This window comes from Lepus europaeus, chromosome 1 (assembly GCF_033115175.1).
Source record: "Lepus europaeus isolate LE1 chromosome 1, mLepTim1.pri, whole genome shotgun sequence".
In the NCBI taxonomy this organism is placed as follows: Eukaryota; Metazoa; Chordata; class Mammalia; order Lagomorpha; family Leporidae; genus Lepus; species Lepus europaeus.
Genome location: NC_084827.1, coordinates 151,792,473 through 151,810,195, shown reverse-complemented (window position 1 = coordinate 151,810,195; position 17,723 = coordinate 151,792,473). Strand labels below are relative to the sequence as shown.

The following is a 17,723-nucleotide window of genomic DNA, read 5'->3' as shown; positions in this document are numbered from 1 at the left end:
TCTCCGTGGCCGTTTATCACACTCTTGGTACTTAGCAGGACAACTTGGAAATGTTCCTTGAGGGTATACAGAACCTCCTTTCCTGCCCCGTCCCACCCAGGATGACCACAATTTATCTCACTGTGCTCTACTGATGACCGTTTAAATTATTCCCAATCTTTCACTAGAAAAAAAAATGCGGCTCTGGAAATCTTGAACATCTGTGGATATTTCTGCAGGATAAGTCTCTTAAGGTGAAGCTATTAAGACAATAGGCGTATTTATAGTTTCAAGATATATTTTCTGGGTCAGCGCTGTGGGGCAGCAGGTTAAAGCCCCGGACCAAAGTGCTGTCATCCCATATGGGTGATGGTTCTAGTCCAGGCTGCTCCTCTTCCAGTCCAGCTCTCTGCTATGATCTGGAAAGGCAGTGGAAGACTGCTCAAGTCCTTGGGACCCTGCACCCGCTTGAGAGACCTGGAAGAAGCTCCTGGCTCCTGGTTTTAGATTGGCTCACTTCCGGCCATTTCGGCCATTTGGGGAGTAACCCAGCGGATAGAAGACCTCTCTTTCTCTCGCTCTCTCTCTCTCTCTCTGCAACTCTGTCTTTCAAATAAATAAAAATAAACTTTTTTAAAAAAGATATATTTTCACATTTCCCTCTTTGAAGCTGTTTGAGACTGGACACTCTCCCCGGTGATGTACGACCGGTAAGTGATCGTGTTCAGTGTTTTCAATGGATTCTAAGGAGCAGAAGAACTATATTTGATTAACCCATCCTCTGACTTTTCTGTTTGGGCTTTGTCTCTTTTCGATAGATAAACCTACTTCTGTTGTCCTAGAAACTGAGAACTTGATCCTTTGAAGTTCTCAAAGTTCACAAATCACATAGCTTCTGCTTGGAACAGGAACACAACATTCAAGCACCTAACTGGCAGTGTTCGGCCTATCGGTAGAGACACTGGTTAGGATGTTTGTGTCTCCTGTGGGTGCCTGGGTTCAATTCCCAGCTCCAGCTTCTGACTGTAGCTTCTTGATAGTGCAGACTCCGGGAGGCAGTGGTGATGGCTCAAGCAGTCATGTTCCTGCCACCTACTTGGGCAACAAGCTCCTGGTCTCATTTCAGGCAGTGGGGGAGCAGAGTAGAGATTGGGAGCGCTGGCTCTCCCTCTCGAGTAATTAAATGAAAAATAAAAAACAAACAAAAAACCTCAAGTGTTCTATTTGTATAAAAGGATGTACTTCTAAAACAGTGTGAAAACACAATGGTTTGTGTATATAAATTGTTTGACACAACTGACACGGGGGTTCACCAGACAGCACACGTTAGGGTCAAAGGGCATGGTTGGGGCCATCGTTGTGGTACAAGGGGTTTAGCTGGAACTTGTGACACTTGAGGGAGACCTGGAAGAAGCTCCTGGCTCCTGGCTGTGGTCTGGCCGAGCCTTGGCTGTTGTGGCTGTTTGGGGAGTGAACCAGCAGATGAAGGATTCTCTTTCTCTTTCTCTCTCTCCCTCTCTTTCTCACACTTTCTTTCTCTCTCTGTAACTCTGCCTTTCAAATAAACTAAAAAAAAAAAAGAGAGAGAGAGAGAACATGACCTCACACTGTTGTGGGGAAGCAAACCACCTCAAAATGTAGAGGCTTAAAACAGCAGTCAGGGTGGGAAATATCACTGTGTTCCTAAGTCTGTATATATGAAATACATGAAATTTATGTAACTTAAAGAAAATTTAAAAAAAATAAAAATATTGATTATTGACATAAGTTGATGATAAACAATAGCTAAATATTTTTAAGTTCGTGTGAATATAGCAGAAAAAGCAATGTGCATTTCCCATGATTTTGTGTGTGTGTGAAATGACCTACAGATAGTATGGTGTAGATTTGTCTGTAGTAGAAAAAAGGCAAACAATCTAAATATCCTTCAGAGTGTGTATGTGTGTATACATATCTATATCTGTAAATAAGTGTTCTGAGATGAAACACACACACACGCACACACAACAGTCACTTCCCACTGCAGCTCCTGCACCTGCAGTTCATCTAAAGACTGGACAGGTGACCGCTCATCTTGACTGGATTTGCTCGTGTGTCTCTGGGTCAGCTGGATGGCTCTGTTCTGGGGCAGCTTCTTTGGGCAGCTCTGTCCCACCGGTCTCTCATTCCCTTCCTGGGAACAGCAGGCCAGTCCAGGCATGCTTTGTCATGGAAATAGGAGCCATGGGCCTGCTCGGGGGCTCAATAGGCTAATCCTCTGCCTTGCAGCTCCGGCACACCGGGTTCTAATCCTGGTCGGGGCGCCGGATTCTGTCCCGGTTGCCCCTCTTCCAGGCCAGCTCTCTGCTGTGGCCCGGGAGTGCAGAGGAGGATGGCCCAAGTGCTTGGGCCCTGCACCCCATGTGAGACCAGGAGAAGCACCTGGCTCCTGCCTTTGGATCAGCGCGGTGCGCCGGCCGCGGCGGCCATTGGAGGGTGAACCAACGGCAAAGGAAGACCTTTCTCTCTCTCTCTCTCTCACTGTCCACTCTGCCTGTCAATAAATAAATAAAAAAAATAAAAATAAAAATAAGAAAGAAATAGGAGCGAGGCAAGAGAGGGAGTCCAACCACACTGGCTGGCTTTCAAGCCTCGCTTGTGTGAGATCCCAGTGGAAAGAACGGGGCCATCAAAGAAGGAGGTACCTATCTCTGAAGGGAGGAGAGAACTTCCACTTTGACTATGACCCTGTCGGAATAAGATCGAAGTCGGCGAACCCTAAAGGCTTCCATAGCCCTGGCAACTCATGACTAGAGCCTAGGGAGATTACTGACGCCATAAACAAGAGTGTCAAATTGTTAAATCAACAACAGGAGTCACTCTGTACTTTCGTCTCATGTGGGATCTGTCCTCAATGTGTTGTCCAATGTGAAGTGATGCTATAACTAGTACTGAAACAGTATTTTTACACCTTGTGTTTCTGTGTGGGTGCAAACTGATGAAATCTTTACTTAGTATATACTGAATCGATCTTCTGTATATAAAGATAATTGAAAATGAAAAAAAAAAAACTGGTGTTAAATTGGAAATTGCATAGAAAATTAATCAATTTTTTAAAAAATATCATGTAGGATCTCTGTCCTTAATGTGCTGTACATTGTAATTTAATGCTATAACTAGTACTCCAACAGTATTTTTCACTTTGTGTTGCTATGTGAGGGCAAACTGTTGAAATCTTTACTTAATATATACTAAACTGATCTTCTGTATATAAAGAGAATTGAAAATGAATCTTGATGTGAATGCAAGGGGAGAGGGAGCAGGAAAGGGGAGGGTTGCGGGTGGGAGGGAAGTTATGGGGGGGGGGAGCCATTGTAATCCATAAGCTGTACTTTAGAAATTTATATTCATTAGAGAAAAGTTTAAAAAAAAAAAAAAAGCCTCGCTTGTATCACATCTGCTAGCATCCTGTCGGCCACATCAGATACCATGGTTAGAATCGGTGGGCTGGGAACATCCTCATCTCCTGATGGGAGAGCAGAAAAGTCATGGGGAAGAGGCTACTGAAGATATAGGGAGGGATGAAGAATGGGGACACTATCACCAACTGCCCCATCCCTGCAACTCCAAGGTGCCTTGGGTTAAGGTAATTCGTGCTCCAAGTGCAATCTCATTCTCTAAAACGTGATGGTCACTTCCCAAAGGCACCCAGAGCACCTGAATGCAGCAGGAATGCGCATGGGAGTACCTCCAGCACAAAGGCTACACTTTGTCTGCTGCAGCAGGGCAAATAGAGGAGGTTGACAAGCCAGCACTGGCTCAAGCCAGCGCCACATCCAGCAGCCCCCACCCTAGCAGCGTCTTAGAATGTGATTCACTGCGCTAGCAGGAGAAAAGTAATTGAGGGTGTAATTTATATTGGGGAAAATTGCTCTGAAAAAAAAAATATAGCAACAGACCAGACACTCTGTCTCTAAGGAAGTTTAACACCAAAAAGAGTCAAGAAGACTGTGCAAAGCCGAGTAGAGGAACACGTTGACGGAAGAGTAGGTACCTTCGGAGGTGAGATGGAGCTCAAACAGATGAAGAGAGAGCTAACATAGAAGAAAAACTGGTTTACACAGCAGGAAAAAATCCTGAAAAAATCATAGAGGGGAAATGCGGGAAAGCAGCGTGCCTTGCATTTTCTGACCTTTGCCTTGCTTTCTGCCAGTGCTCAAGGGAAAAGACAAACGCAACACGGAGTTTCAATGAAAATGCCTCCGAGGTTGCTGTCACAGCCTACACCCTCGTCCTGTCAGAGCAAACATGCTAGGAAGGCAATCGCACACGACGGGAAATCCAAACGTGAGCAAGCACAGGGAAACTCGAGAGAACCCAGTTTCCAACTCGGATTCCTTTGTGATCCTTGGCTCTCTGTCTGGCTTAGATTATAAGCTCGCTCTACAGAGCTTTTTGTAATTATGCTTGTACAAAAAAACTATTCATGAGTGAATAAGCTACGAATGTCAAATCAAACAATAATAGCAACATTACCAGCCACAGAGTTGTATTTTGTAAAAAGCCACAATGTTGTGCGTTGGAAGGTGAGAGGAGACAGATTGAAGTCCCCATTTGCTCATGAAGGTTTTACCTGTCCTCGCCCCAGGAGTGCTTAGACTTTCTCTATTTTCTCATTCAGTCGGAGTTCACCCCAGGCCTTTTATGCTTCGCTTCTTTGTCTCTAAAGCACAGAGGTACAGCTCCATGATTTCGGAAGTCCAGCCCGCGTTGCTGGTTGATTCTGTGATTTTTCTACACTCCCATCCCAGCTCATGGCACAGTCCATGGAAAGAATGAAATTGGTGTGGCATTAGTCCTTGTTCAGGCCTTTAATAGCAGAGGTAAGTTGGCACGGAGTTTTAAACAGAAAACCACAGTGAGGTCATGGCAAGAAGAACGCCTACAGGGGTTGCCAGGTACACACTCTGTGCTTTGGGCTAGTTGCTTAATCTCTGTATGCCTAGGTTTCCTCCTCTGTAAACTGGGGGAAATAGAGACACTCGTAGTACTGGGCGTGTGAGGATTGCATGAGATAGTGCATGACAGAGTTAGTGAGGGCCTTAGTAGTAGAAAGTATTCTGTGAATTTTTTATTAATGTCAGCAAATGTGATTTTTGGCAACCCTCAGGATGCCAGGTGTTCTTTCACTAAGGTGGATGCTGAGAAATTTTGTTTATAAATACAGGATCTTGCAACAACAAAACAGATCAACAACAGAAAAAAGCAATGTTTTCCATTCTTGTTGACTTGCTGATCAGGAATAAGACTCACACATGTAACAGAGGAGGCAGCACCCTGGGTTGAGCGTTAGTGTAGCCTGGGTTTCTTCTTTTAAAAAAAAAAAAATTATTTGCATTTATTTGAAAGGCAGAGGGACAGAGACAGGCAAACAGACAGAGAAAAAGCTTCCATTTACTGGTTCACTCTCCAAATGCCCACAACAGTTGGGGTTGGGCCAGGCCAAAACCAGAAGGCAGAAATTCCAACCAGGTGTCCTTCGTGCATGGCAGGGACTCAAGGATCTGAACCATCATGGCCTTCCTGGGTGTGCATTAGCAGGAAGCTAGAATTGGAAAGGGAGCCAGTCCTTGAACCCAGGCAACTTCAATATACGGGGTGCAGGCATCCCATAATGCATCACATCACCACAGCAAACACCTGCTCCTGGGTTTCTTTGGAATGCATTTTATTTTGGTTTACTTGTGTCTTTGCATTTGGCTCATTTCATTATACTTCTCTACCTACAGCCAGTAAGATTATGATTCTCAGCTTTGGCTGAAATCATTCAGGGAGCTTTAAAAATCCTTACGCTCAAACTTTCTGTGCTGTGAGAAACCAGGATAGGGGCCGGTGCTGCAGGTTAAGCCACGGTTGTGACACAGGTCTCCCATATCAGATTGCTGGTTCCAGTCCAGGCAACTCCTATTCTGATCCAGCTCCCAGGTAATGCACCTAGGAAGGCAGTGGATGGTGGTTCAAGTGCTTGGGCCACTGCCACCAACATGGGAGACCTGGATGGGGTTCCTGGCTCCTGGCTTTGGCCTGCCCCAACCCTGACCATGGTGACCATTTGGGGAGTGAAGCAGCGGATGGAAGATATCTCTCTCTGTGTGTCTGTCTCTGTAACTCTGCCTTTCAAATAAATAAATCTTTAAAAAAAAAAAAAAGGTCAGGATAGAGTGTGTGTGTGTGTGTGTGTATTGAGGGGTCCGGGGTTACTGAAGTGAGCATGTGACACACTTCTAGGGGACACAGGGAGTTCTGAGTCTTTAGCAGGGTATTGGTTACATAGGTTCTTTCTGTTTGTAAAAATTCAGTGAGATGCATACTTAGTGTTCCCACACGTTTCTACATGTGTAGTTTTTTTCAATAAAAAGTTAAACACATATCCCCATGTTGAAATTGCTCTGAGGACCAATTAAATCAAAATATTTAGGGGTGGGACGTCGGCGTGAACATTTTTGTAAAACCTCCCAGGTAATTGCAACGTGTGGCCCACATTAAGAGCTGCGGCCCAGGTTCCCTTGGTTGCAAGCAGGCCCAGACCTCACAAATGGCATTTCGAGCTGCAAGTAGAAAGTCCTCGCTCAGAGCAGCCAGGAGTCAGATGGATTGACCTGGGATTGGTAGGTCCAAGGTTCAAAGGCAGTTGGGCAGTATAGTGGGCAAAGGGAACAGATAGAAATCTGGTTTCAGTGTCCCCCTCTGCCACTCACTGGCTGAAAAGCTATGGGCCAGTCATGTGGTACCCTCACAGCATTGCTGCCACCCAGGCTAGAACCCCCACCGATACGGGGTGAGTGTGCTTTCTATGGATCAGGGCTCCACACATGAGCTGTTATTGTGTGGTGTTGCCGATTTGAAAGGAACCCCCCAAAAGCCATTTTGACTTTGCCTCTGGTATCAGCGCTTCCAGGAAGGATTTCTGTATTTTGACTGTGACTGCTCCCATCACTCCCCCTCCTGCCCTGGACCGACAGGGAAGGAAGAGGCACCCGTCGGAGTTTCTGTTGCAATGGAAGACTAGCTGCTTGCACCTTCGTCTGCAAACTCAGACTCAAGGGCGTTTGCATGGGGAATTGGCCACTGCATGGCTGCACCCCATTTGGGGTATCCCTTTAGTAGGGTTGATCTAAGGCAGCCCAGCTTTTCTTAACTCAAAGAGCATAAATTCTCTTGTCTGCACTTTCTGTTTGCTTCCACCAAGATTCCAAGAATCCGAGAGTCAAGCAGATTCTTCCTTATGGGCTTTTGATTGTTAATTTTATTTCTATGTTTGTGCCTGAGTTTCCTGCTTCTCTTAATATTTGGGGGAATGAAGGAGTATCCTGGTCAATGTTACTCCTTCATGTACTTGACCATCATTAATGGGTTCTGTCTTCTTTCCTCCTTGGTTCTGTATTTGAGCATTTCGGGAATTTTGGATGGTCTCCCTGGACCTTCTTCATTTCCTTACATTCTTTTTGTACATATGACTCCTCAAAGTTATATTTCTCTTGAGCACTTATCGGGGTATGCTACATAGAAGATTTTGGAGTTGGGCAGTGAATACTGTTGATGCCTGGCTTAAAGTAGACCTACAACTAGGTAGATTCGAAAATAATGGTAGCACAAAATGGAACAATCAGATGCTCTACAATATATTTACAAACATAATCTCAAGGCAGTATGAGGTCAAGAACATAAGTCCTGTAAATGACTGCTACTGAATAGCTTTATATGAAAGAACAGAGTCTGTAATTTGTAAATTGTTGATTGAATGTTTACATATTGTTATAACCTGTTTTTGTATTATTCCTCCTTGCAAGTGCCATTACCTCTTTGAAAACTCCTGCTATGTCAAGATCAAATAACTTTTTTAAAGAAGTAACTTGTTGGGGTAGACATTGGCCTAGGGATTAAGTACTGGTTAAGATGCCTGCAGACTGTATTGGAGTGGTGAGTTCTATGCTGCATACTCCATCTCCTGCTCATGCAGACCCTGGGAGATGGCAGTCTTGGCTCAAATAATTGAGTTTCTTCTAATCACTTTTGGCTAAGCCCACCCCCAGCTGTTGCAGGCATTTGGGGAGTGAATCAGCAGATGGAAGATATCTCTCTCTTTCTCTCTGTTTCTCGCCTTTCTAATAAATAACATTTGATTTTTAAAAATAAAATCTATTTTTAAAAAGTGCACCCTTCTGTTTGACAGTAAGCTATCTTTGCAGAGTACTTGTGGACAACAAGCAGTGACTCAGCATAGCCAAAGTTGGCAAAGGGTTTTGAAGACAATGAGCCCTCAAAATCATCCCTCAGCTAGGGTGTGAATAGGAACGATGGAACAGAGCAGGAGGTGGTATTCGGGACACAGGGCTCTTCTTTTTAGCTATAACCCAAGAGGCTTTGAATACACAGAGGCAGCCCAGCAGAGGTGGTGCTGCCCTGAGAAACAAGCCACACTTAGGACTTATTTTAACCAAATAACCTAAATATCAAATAATTCATCTCATATGATCTTGGGTTTACCCGTTTGTACAACTGAAAATACTGTTTGTCATAAGTATGGCTGTGATGTTTTCAAGTCTTCCTTCAGGATCTTAACAAAAAAGCTAAAATATCCTCAAATAGTCCAACAGTGATAAAGAGCGGGTGCACGCTGGGCATGCAGATATGTTACAAAGGAAAGTGGGGAATGCACTTTTGTTTTTTTTTTAAGAGAGAGAGCGAAAGGGAGAGACAGAAAGAGAGGTCTTCTATCTGCTGGTACATTCCCAAAATGGCTGCAATGGCCAGGAGCATCCTCCAGATCTCCCAAGTGGATGCAGGGGCCCAGCGCTTGAGCCATCTTCTGCTGCTTTCCCAGGCACATTAGCAGGAATCTGAACTTGAACCAGCACCTACCTGGGATGCTGGCACTGCAGGCAGTGGCTTTCCCTGTCACCAGCAGGCAGTTCTTCAGAGTTTGTATTTTCAAACAGCTCTTCTAGGCACCAGATGTTTTCTTATTTTCATTGCTGTTATTCTCTTACTTGTTATGTGGAAGTTTTCCTAGATTTTATACCATTATGAATCAGAGGGACCTTAGGGGCCTTATTAATTTTGCAAATAAGTTTCTACTGAGTGTTGTCAAGCTACTTGTTGTGATTGATAGAGTTTGTCACTCCACCAGTGAAAAGCAAGCGACCCTCCCCATATCTACAAATATACATATATATACATATATACTAGTGCCTCATAGTAGGCATTTTGCAGGAAGTTCAAGATCAAAGATAAGGCCGACGCCGTGGCTTAACAGGCTAATCCTCTGCCTTGCGGCGCCAGCACACCAGGTTCTAGTCCCGGTTGGGGTGCCGGATTCTATCCTGGTTGCCCCTCTTCCAGACCAGCTCTCTGCTATGGCCCGGGAAGGCAGTGGAGGATGGCCCAAGTGCTTGGGCCCTGCACCCGCATGGGAGACCAGGAGAAGCACCTGGCTCCTGGCTTTGGATCAGCGAGATGCGCCGGCTGCAGCGGCCATTGGAGGGTGAACCAACGGCAAAAAGGAAGACCTTTCTCTCTGTCTCTCTCTCTCTCTCTCTCACTATCCACTCTGCCTGTCAAAAAAAAAAAAAAATCAAAGATAAGAAGCATTTCCCCCTCTTGAGACTAGAGAGTGAAAATTTAATAAGACAGGGCCAGCGCCATGGCATAGTGCGTAAAGCCGCCACCTGCAATGCCAGCATCCCATATGGGCGCCGGTTCAAGTCCTGGCTGTTCCACTTCCAATCCGGCTCTCTGCTGTGGCCTGGGAAAGCAGTATTAGATGGCCCAAGTCCATGCATGGGAGACCCAGAGGAAGCTCCTGGCTCCTGGCTTTGGATTGGAGCAGCAACAGCTCTGGCCATTGCAGTCATCTGGGGAGTGAACCATCAGATGGAAGACCTCTCTTTCTCTCTCTCTCTTTCTCCCTCCGCCTCTGCCTATCTGTAACTCTGACTTTCAAATAAATGAAATAATTTTTTTTTTTGACAGGCAGAGTGGATAGTGAGAGAGAGAGAGAGACAGAGAGAAAGGTCTTCCTTTTTGCCGTTGGTTCACCCTCCAATGGCCGCTGCGCATTGTGCTGATCTGAAGCCAGGAGCCAGGTGCTTCTCCTGGTCTCCCATGTGGGTGCAGGGCCCAAGCACTTGGGCCATCCTCCACTGCCTTCCCGGGCCATAGCAGAGAGCTGGTCTGGAAGAGGAGCAACCGGGATAGAATCTGGCGCCCCAACCGGGACTAGAACCTGGTGTGCTGGCGCCGCAAGGGGGAGGATTAGCCTGTTAAGCCATGGCGCCAGCCATAAATTTTTTTTTTAAAGAAAATATAAGACAAAGCAGGATGCAAAGCTTAAGAGGTAGGCTACTTCTCCAGAGGTTCTAAGATTCACACCTCTGGAGGGAATGTTTGGCAGACGAGAACCCAAGCGGGAAGAATCCTGGCTGAGTGGTAAGGAATGCTCTCCCTAAGCCCCAGATGGGGACTGATTGTTTTCTTCTTTGTGTAGGAAAGGACTGGGGAGAAAGGCCAGAGCCTTGGAGATTCACCTATTTCCTCCTGCATGGCTTACTTGGACAATGCCCTTTTTCCCTCTCCAAGCTTACCAGGTGGCAGAAGCCGTGACCCCACCTGTTCATTCTCATCACTGGGTGTGAAGCTGTCCGGGCACAGTCATGCAGCGCTGCAGCTGTGAGGTCTACCCTGAAACTGACAGGATCAGGGAGGCAGGACCGAGGGGACTCGGGGGCTAGACTGTCAATTATGTCACCAGAGCAATGGAGTTTTGGTAATTGAAGGCTTATTGGGATTCTATTCTAGGGAAAAGATAAGCTATTTTTATTTTTTGTTGGTCTCTGCAGCTCACGCCTTAGATTACCAAGCACTTTCTGTGAATTTGTGTCGGAGATGTTTCTAAATGACTGGCAAATCCATGGAATGCTAAGGGTAAAAGGATCCTCTGGTTGAAGCTCCTCGTGTTATACACAAGAAATATGAGTCCCCAGGGGGTTGAGTGCTTTGTCCAAGGGCACACAGCTGGCTCACAAACTTAGACTTGACTCCAAATTTTCCTATACCAATGTTCTTCCCACCATACAATAATAGCCCTTCGAGAATGTGCTTACTGCCTCTCACAGAACTTAAAGGCCGTATTTTAATAACCTGGAACAAAACTCATGACTAATTAGACTGGAGTGCTCCACCACCTTAAGTCCCCAGGCAAATCCAGGGCTCCATGTCCCAGTGCACCTGAGGCCTCCTGGGTGACCAGCTCAAAGAAAGATGATTGCCTCAACTCAGTCCTCTGTGTCTAGGTCCCCACAAAACGGAAATCGCTTTACGTGGGGAAGAACAAGAGGACAAGATGAGATGAAAAGGGAGCATGTTTAAAATGGATAAAAGCAGGCACTTTTTTCCCCCACTACACACAATTGACCCGGGGAACTCACTGCAGCAGGATATTAAGATCAATGGTGAAGATTTGTGTTTTAAAAGATTAGACGTTTCCCATGCATATCATCAACAGGGAGATTCAATAGGATGAAAGTCAGGTGGATGAAAGTTAGCAAGCTTCAGTGCATAAGTTGGTCACCAACTGGGTCAGGTGCAAAGGAAGAAAAGGTGCCCATGTCATCATCGAGGATTTCACAGCCAGGCAGATTAGGGGGTATTCCAGTTCCTGCCACTTCAAACTAGTGGTGCACAATGGCAGCCATTTGCTATCGCGCGGGATGTTGTAGGCCAAGAACTTGGAGAGGGCATAGTGGGGATGGCTTGTCTGTGCTTGGGAGGACGTGAACAGCTGGGGGCTATCATCATCTGGAAGTTTCTTTACTCACATGTCAAACAGCTGGCCTGGATGACCTGAAGTCTCACTCAGCTGGGATTGACAACTGAGAACTAAGCATGGGTTCCAAGAGGCAGTGTCCCAGGAGGGAGCATTTCAAGCAAACAGGGTTCCAGGAGAACCGGGTGCAAGCAGCATGGCCTTCCGTGACCTTCCCTGGGACTCCTGCAGTAGCATTTCCAGCAGGTTCTATCGGTCAACACCACCACAAGCCCACCTCCCTCCCTGCTCTATGGGGAAATGTCAAGATCACATTGCAGAAGAACATGTGGGATGGGAAAAGTTTGCATAGCTATCCTCGAAAAACGCAACGTGACAGGGCAGGGGCAGGGCATGTGAGACAGTGAGAGCACACAAGCTAGTCGAGGAAAACTGATACAGGCACAGATAATGTAAGCACAGTAAACTCAATGGCCAGGCGTGTACTCCCTCCTTTGTCAATGCTGCCATAGGATTTTCCCCTTTCATAAGAGCCATTACATTTAAAATTTTCATCCACTTTCTTCCCACTCGATCAGAATCTCTATTGCATCTAACTAGCTTCCTGCTGTTGCCTCTGAGCCTAAAAGGGTACCAAGCACTTAGTAGGTGCTCGTGCTCAGTAAGAGTAAATTGTTGTTCACAGGGGAGTGGGTGAAGGACTGTCAACGTGCAGGTGGAAAAACTGACTCAGCTTGACAGAAGTGACATTTGAGTGGGTGTTGAATGCTTTTGAAGGATGAATAGTAGCTTTTCTGGTAAAAGGAAGGAATAACTTCCTGTCCTTACAGCTCCTCCAGAGACTTTCATTGGCCAAGTTGAAGTGGCCGTGGTCTCATCCTAAGTGTGTGGCTGCGTGGCGTAGGTAGGATGCCTTGGTCACAAGTGACAGAAAGCACTGCTTCCACCGGTTTGAGAAATAAACCACGGATCATGTCCCTGCCGAGAAGTCTAGAGGCGAGCGGCCTGCGTACCATCGTTTCTCATTTGCTTAATTCTTGCATTGTTGCGAGGTGGCCCCCACAAAGGTTGGCGTCACGTGCAGACGGAACAATGCGCAGTAGAAGAGATACTGTCCTTTTGACCCAAACCTCCCTCGCCACCGCCCCTTGACAGATGGATCTCACATCGGTGCTCTCCGTTGTGGTCAGAACTGGGTCTCGTGCACAAGTATAGTCTCCAAACTGACAAAGAAGAAAGCACCAGTCACGTGTTAGTTACACCATGGGGCTTGGACTGGAGCTCCAGCCTTCCCTGAGGCTCACGCTATACAGAGAAGGAAAGATGCATAAAAGCTAAAGACAAGGGAAGAGCGTCTAGCCTAGCGTAAAGATGCCTGCACCCAGCATTTGAGTGCCGTGTTTGATACCTCTGGCCAGACTCCAGCTTTCCACCAGTGAGACCCTCAGAGGCAGCAGTGATGGATCAAGTGACTGGGTCCCTGCCACCCACGTGGGAGACCTATTTGAGTTCCTGACTCCTGACTTTGGCCTCGACTCAGACCCAGGCCATTGCAGGCATTTGGGAAGTGAATCATCAGGTGAAAATTCTTTGTCTCATCTCTCTCTCTCTCTCTCTGCCTCTCAAATAAAATTTTAAAAGTATAGAAAGACATAAAACAACAATAACAACAACAACAAAAAACCCTTGAGTTTCAGGAAGGAGAAAGGAGAGATAACTTGAGCAGTCATCGCTAGGATTTACAACGCTGAGGCTGAAGAAGGTTAAGGCTCTGAATTGAGTTACTGCACCCCAAACTTAGGCTAAAAAGTTTAAAACATTTTATTTATTTATTTGAGAGGCAGAAAGAGAAAGAGATAGACAAACAGGCAGCTCCCTCCTGCTGGCTCACTCCCCAAATGTCCACCAACAGCCAGAGCTGGGCCATGCCAAAGCTAGGATCTCAGAACTCAAAACAGGGTCTCCCTATCTGAGTGCAGAAACCCAACTACTGAGCTGCTGCCTCCCAGGGTCCATGTTAGTAGAAAGCTGTGCTCAGGAACCAAAGCCAAGTATGAAACCCAGGCATTCCAATATGGGACATAGGTATCTCAACTAGTGTCTTAACTGCCAGGCTAGCGCCCACCCCTTATGTTGAAATTTAATTGCCATAGTACCAACATTAAGAGGTGGAACCTTTAAGAGGTGATCCAGCCACAGGGGCTGCATCCTGATGAATGGAGCTGAGTGTGTTATAACCCTTTAGCCTTCTGCTTTCTTTTCTTTCTTTTCTTTTTTTACTTGACAGGTAGAGTTATAGACAGTGAGAGAGAGACAGAGAGAAAGGTCTTCCTTCCGTTGGTTCACCCCCCAAATGGCCACTATGGCTGGCGCTACGCCAATCCGAAGCCAGGAGCCAGGTGCCTTTCCTGGTCTCCCACGCGGGTGCAGGGCCCAAGCACTCGGGCCATCCTCCACTGCCTTCCCAGGCCACAGCAGAGAGCTGGACTGGGAGAGGAGCAACCGGGACTAGAACCCGGTGCCCATATGGGATGCCAATGCCGCAGGCAGAGGATTAGCCAAGTGAGCCATGGCGCCGGCCCCATAGCCTTCTGCTTTCTGCCATAGGAGGCCATAGCAAGAGGGTCTCACCTGGTGCTGGCTCCTTGATCCCAGACTTCTTGGCCTCCAGAACTGTGAGAAATATATTTCTGTTCTTTATAAATCACCAGGCTCAGATATTTTTAAAAAAATATTTTATTTGAAAGTCAGAGTTACAAAGTGAGAGGGAGAGATAAAGAAAGAGAGCTTACATCCACTAGTTCACTCCCCAGATGACCACAACTGCCAGGGCCAAGCCAGGCTGAAGCCAGGAGCCAGGAGTTTTATCCAGGTCTTCCACATGGGCTCAGGGGCTCAAACACTTGGGCCAAATCTACTGCTTTTCCCAGGCCATTAGCAGGAGCTGGATCAGAAGTGGAGCAGCTGGGACGTGATCTGGCACTCATATGGAATGCCAGCATTGCAGGTGGCAGTTTTACTGCTATGCCACTGTGCTAACTCCTCAGATATTCTGTTATAACAACACAAAACAGACTGAGATAGGCTCTGCTTTCTTTGTGGATAAGTCTTGTTTAGCATGTTCACTTTGTGCCTTTGGCTCATCTCCTTTGTCCTTCTGCACAGGCATCAAATCCAGGCAGTCGCTGAAGGAATCAAGCACTGGCTCAGTGAAGGGCTCTTACGCGTAGGATGTAAGTATGACTCCAGTTCACGGAAAAAGAAAAAGCTCTGGATAGGCAAGTAATCCCGGTAAAATGCTCAGTTCAGCTACTTCTGTTCCTCCTTCATAGCCTAATCCCCAGCTGTCGGACGTTGGAACCATGCTCTTCTGGCCCTATGCCATTTGCTTAGGCTGATTCCTCTGTCTAGGATGTCCTCACTTCTTTTTTTCATCTGTAGTAAATACCAAGGATCGACACTATTGACTTGCAGTCTATTCTTCTAATAATTTAGCTGGTGGGGGTAGGGGACGTTGTAGCACAACAGGTTGAACTGCCACCTTCACTCACATCTCATATAGGCGCTGGTTTGAGCCTCAGATGCTCCACTTCCAGTCCAGCTCCCTGCTAATGACCCAGCTAAGCAGAGGAAGCTGACACAAGTACCTGGGCCCCTGCCACCCACGTGGGAGACCCCAATGAAACTCCTGGCTCCTAGCTTCCATCTGGCCCCGCCCCAGGGATTGTGGCCATTTGAAGAGTGAACCAGTAGATGGTGCATCTCTCTCTTTCTTTGTAACTCTGCCTTTCAAACAAATAAATCTTTAATGACAAGAACAATAACAGTTTAGTTGGAGAGATTGGAAATGTCAAAACTATATTTTCCAGACTCCCTTGCAGGTATGGCATGGATCTGAAATAAGTTCTGTCAACCAGATGCCCTCATGTGAGATTTGCCAGGATGAGCAAAGCAGATGCATCCCTTGGCTGCTGTCGCTGCTGCTAACTGAGGCTGGAGAGATTATGTTAAAAGGTATTTGATGCTGATGACTCAGTGTCTCTTCTGAGTGTCCAGTCAGCTCTGTGGTGTGAAAGCATTTGGACCACCACCATCCCGGCTTCTGGATCACAGCTACTATGGAGGGCCCTTCAATTCAGGACTCCAGGGGAAGCCCCAAGACTCCTACCCTCCTGCCCTTCCAGCAACAGTGTAGCCCCTGCTTGATTCTCAGCAGTAAGGATTTTGCCGTTTGACATACATGGAGCGGTTTCTGTTTCTCCTACCAAACCCTACCCCACAGACCACCCAGCTCCTATCCAGCCCTCCAGGCGAGCTCAAGCCTTCCGTGAGCTACCAGGTTGGGCTAAGTGCCTCTTGAGCTTCCATGACGCCCTGCTTTGTCAGCCCATGCCTTCCCTCTTTTGTGTCCCTGGCACCAAAAGCTGGGCTCGAGACAGGTAGGGAATGTTTACTGAGCTGAAGCTTCCTCGGCTAAGGTAACAGAAGGTGCTGAGATCTAGACTGAGAGGAACTCTACCTCATGCCTGGTATGCAAAGCTGGAAGAACAGGTTGGCTACAGACTAATACTAGATTCTAGATAAATCTACAGCCCTCAGTCTTACCACACTTTAACTCCTCCTCACAGGAGACCACACCAGAATTGAAGATTCAAACTCCTTTCCAGGAGAGGGATGCCAAGAACAAAAACAGTTGCTGACTTCAAGATTTACCATCTGACGGGTCTTAGGACCCCATACTTGGTGAACAGTTTCTATTAGGTCTACAGTGAGGCCTGCAAGGGGTGGGACCTAAGCTTTGGAGTTAGGGAAACCTAAGCTTGGGAACTGGCGCTGTGGCGTAGCAGGTAAAGCCACCACCTGAAGTGCCGGCATCCCGTATGGGCGCTGGTTCAAGTCCCAGCTACCCCTCTTCCAATCCAGCTCTCTGCTATGGCCTAGGAAAGCAGTAGAAGGTGGCCCAAGTCCTTGGGGCCCTGCACTCACGTGGGAGACCCGGAAGAAGCTCCTGGCTTCGGATTGGTGCAGCTCCGGCCATTGTAGCCAATTGGGGAGTGAACCAGCGGATAGAAGACCTCTCTCTCCTTCTGCTTCTGCTTCTCTGTAATTCTGCCTTTCAAATAAATAAATAAATAAATAAATTTTATCTTTTAAAAAAAGGAAAAACCTAAGCTGGGAGATTGCAGCATTTGGCAAATTACTCAGCTTGTCTGAACCAAAGTTTCTTCATCTATGAAATGAGATATGATGTCAACCGTCCAGGGTTCTTGGGGAAGAGCTGTATGTAAAATGCTTAGCACAGTGCATGCATTCTGGAAGTGCTCAGCACTTGCTAGCGGCTGATATTATGAACATGGTAATTAACACATTTTATCACAGTTCTGTTGATCTCCATAATTTTTCCTTCAGCCTAAACAAACTCAAAAGTCATTAGCCCAGAATGCACCTCCTGCTGCCTTCTCCTGAGGTCTCATTTTACACACAGATGTGATTCACCATCTCTGCCAAAGAGCCAGGCAGGCCCAAGTTTGGGGCTGTACTGAGGAAGTGCCAAAACCACCTCTGTCAGCGACTCGTGACCCGCGCTGGGAACTACTCACCATCGGGGAGAGGGGAAGGTTAAAAACAGTGTCTAGGTCCCTTGACCAGAGATTCCGATTCAGTAGAGCCCATGCCTGCCCCTTTATTTCTTCATTTGAGGTTAACTTACTTGTTTGAAAGGCAGGGTTACAGAAAGGTACAGAGTTACATCTGCTGGTTCACTCCCCAAATGGCTGCAGTGGCTGCGGCCAGGCCAGGCCACAGCCAGGAGCCAAGGGCTTCATCGAGTGTCCCACGTGGCTGCAGGGGCCCAAGTACTTGGGTCAGTTTAGCTGCTTGCCAGGCACATGAGCAAGAAGATGGATCAGAAGTGGAGCAGCTGGGACTCCAACCAGTGTCC

At 46.8% G+C, this 17,723-nt stretch overlaps 1 protein-coding gene across 1 annotated transcript in view; it reads left to right on the top strand.

Moving 5' to 3' along the window:
* The window catches only part of PLEKHM3 (pleckstrin homology domain containing M3), a 278,205-nt gene extending 263,224 nt beyond the window's left edge, over positions 1-14,981 (top strand). The window contains exon 9 of the mRNA XM_062190562.1: positions 14,948-14,981. Within this exon, the coding sequence (XP_062046546.1) occupies positions 14,948-14,971 (24 nt within the window). The 3' untranslated portion in view covers positions 14,972-14,981. The remainder of the gene's footprint in view (positions 1-14,947) is intronic.
* The last annotated feature ends 2,742 nt before the right edge of the window (positions 14,982-17,723 follow it).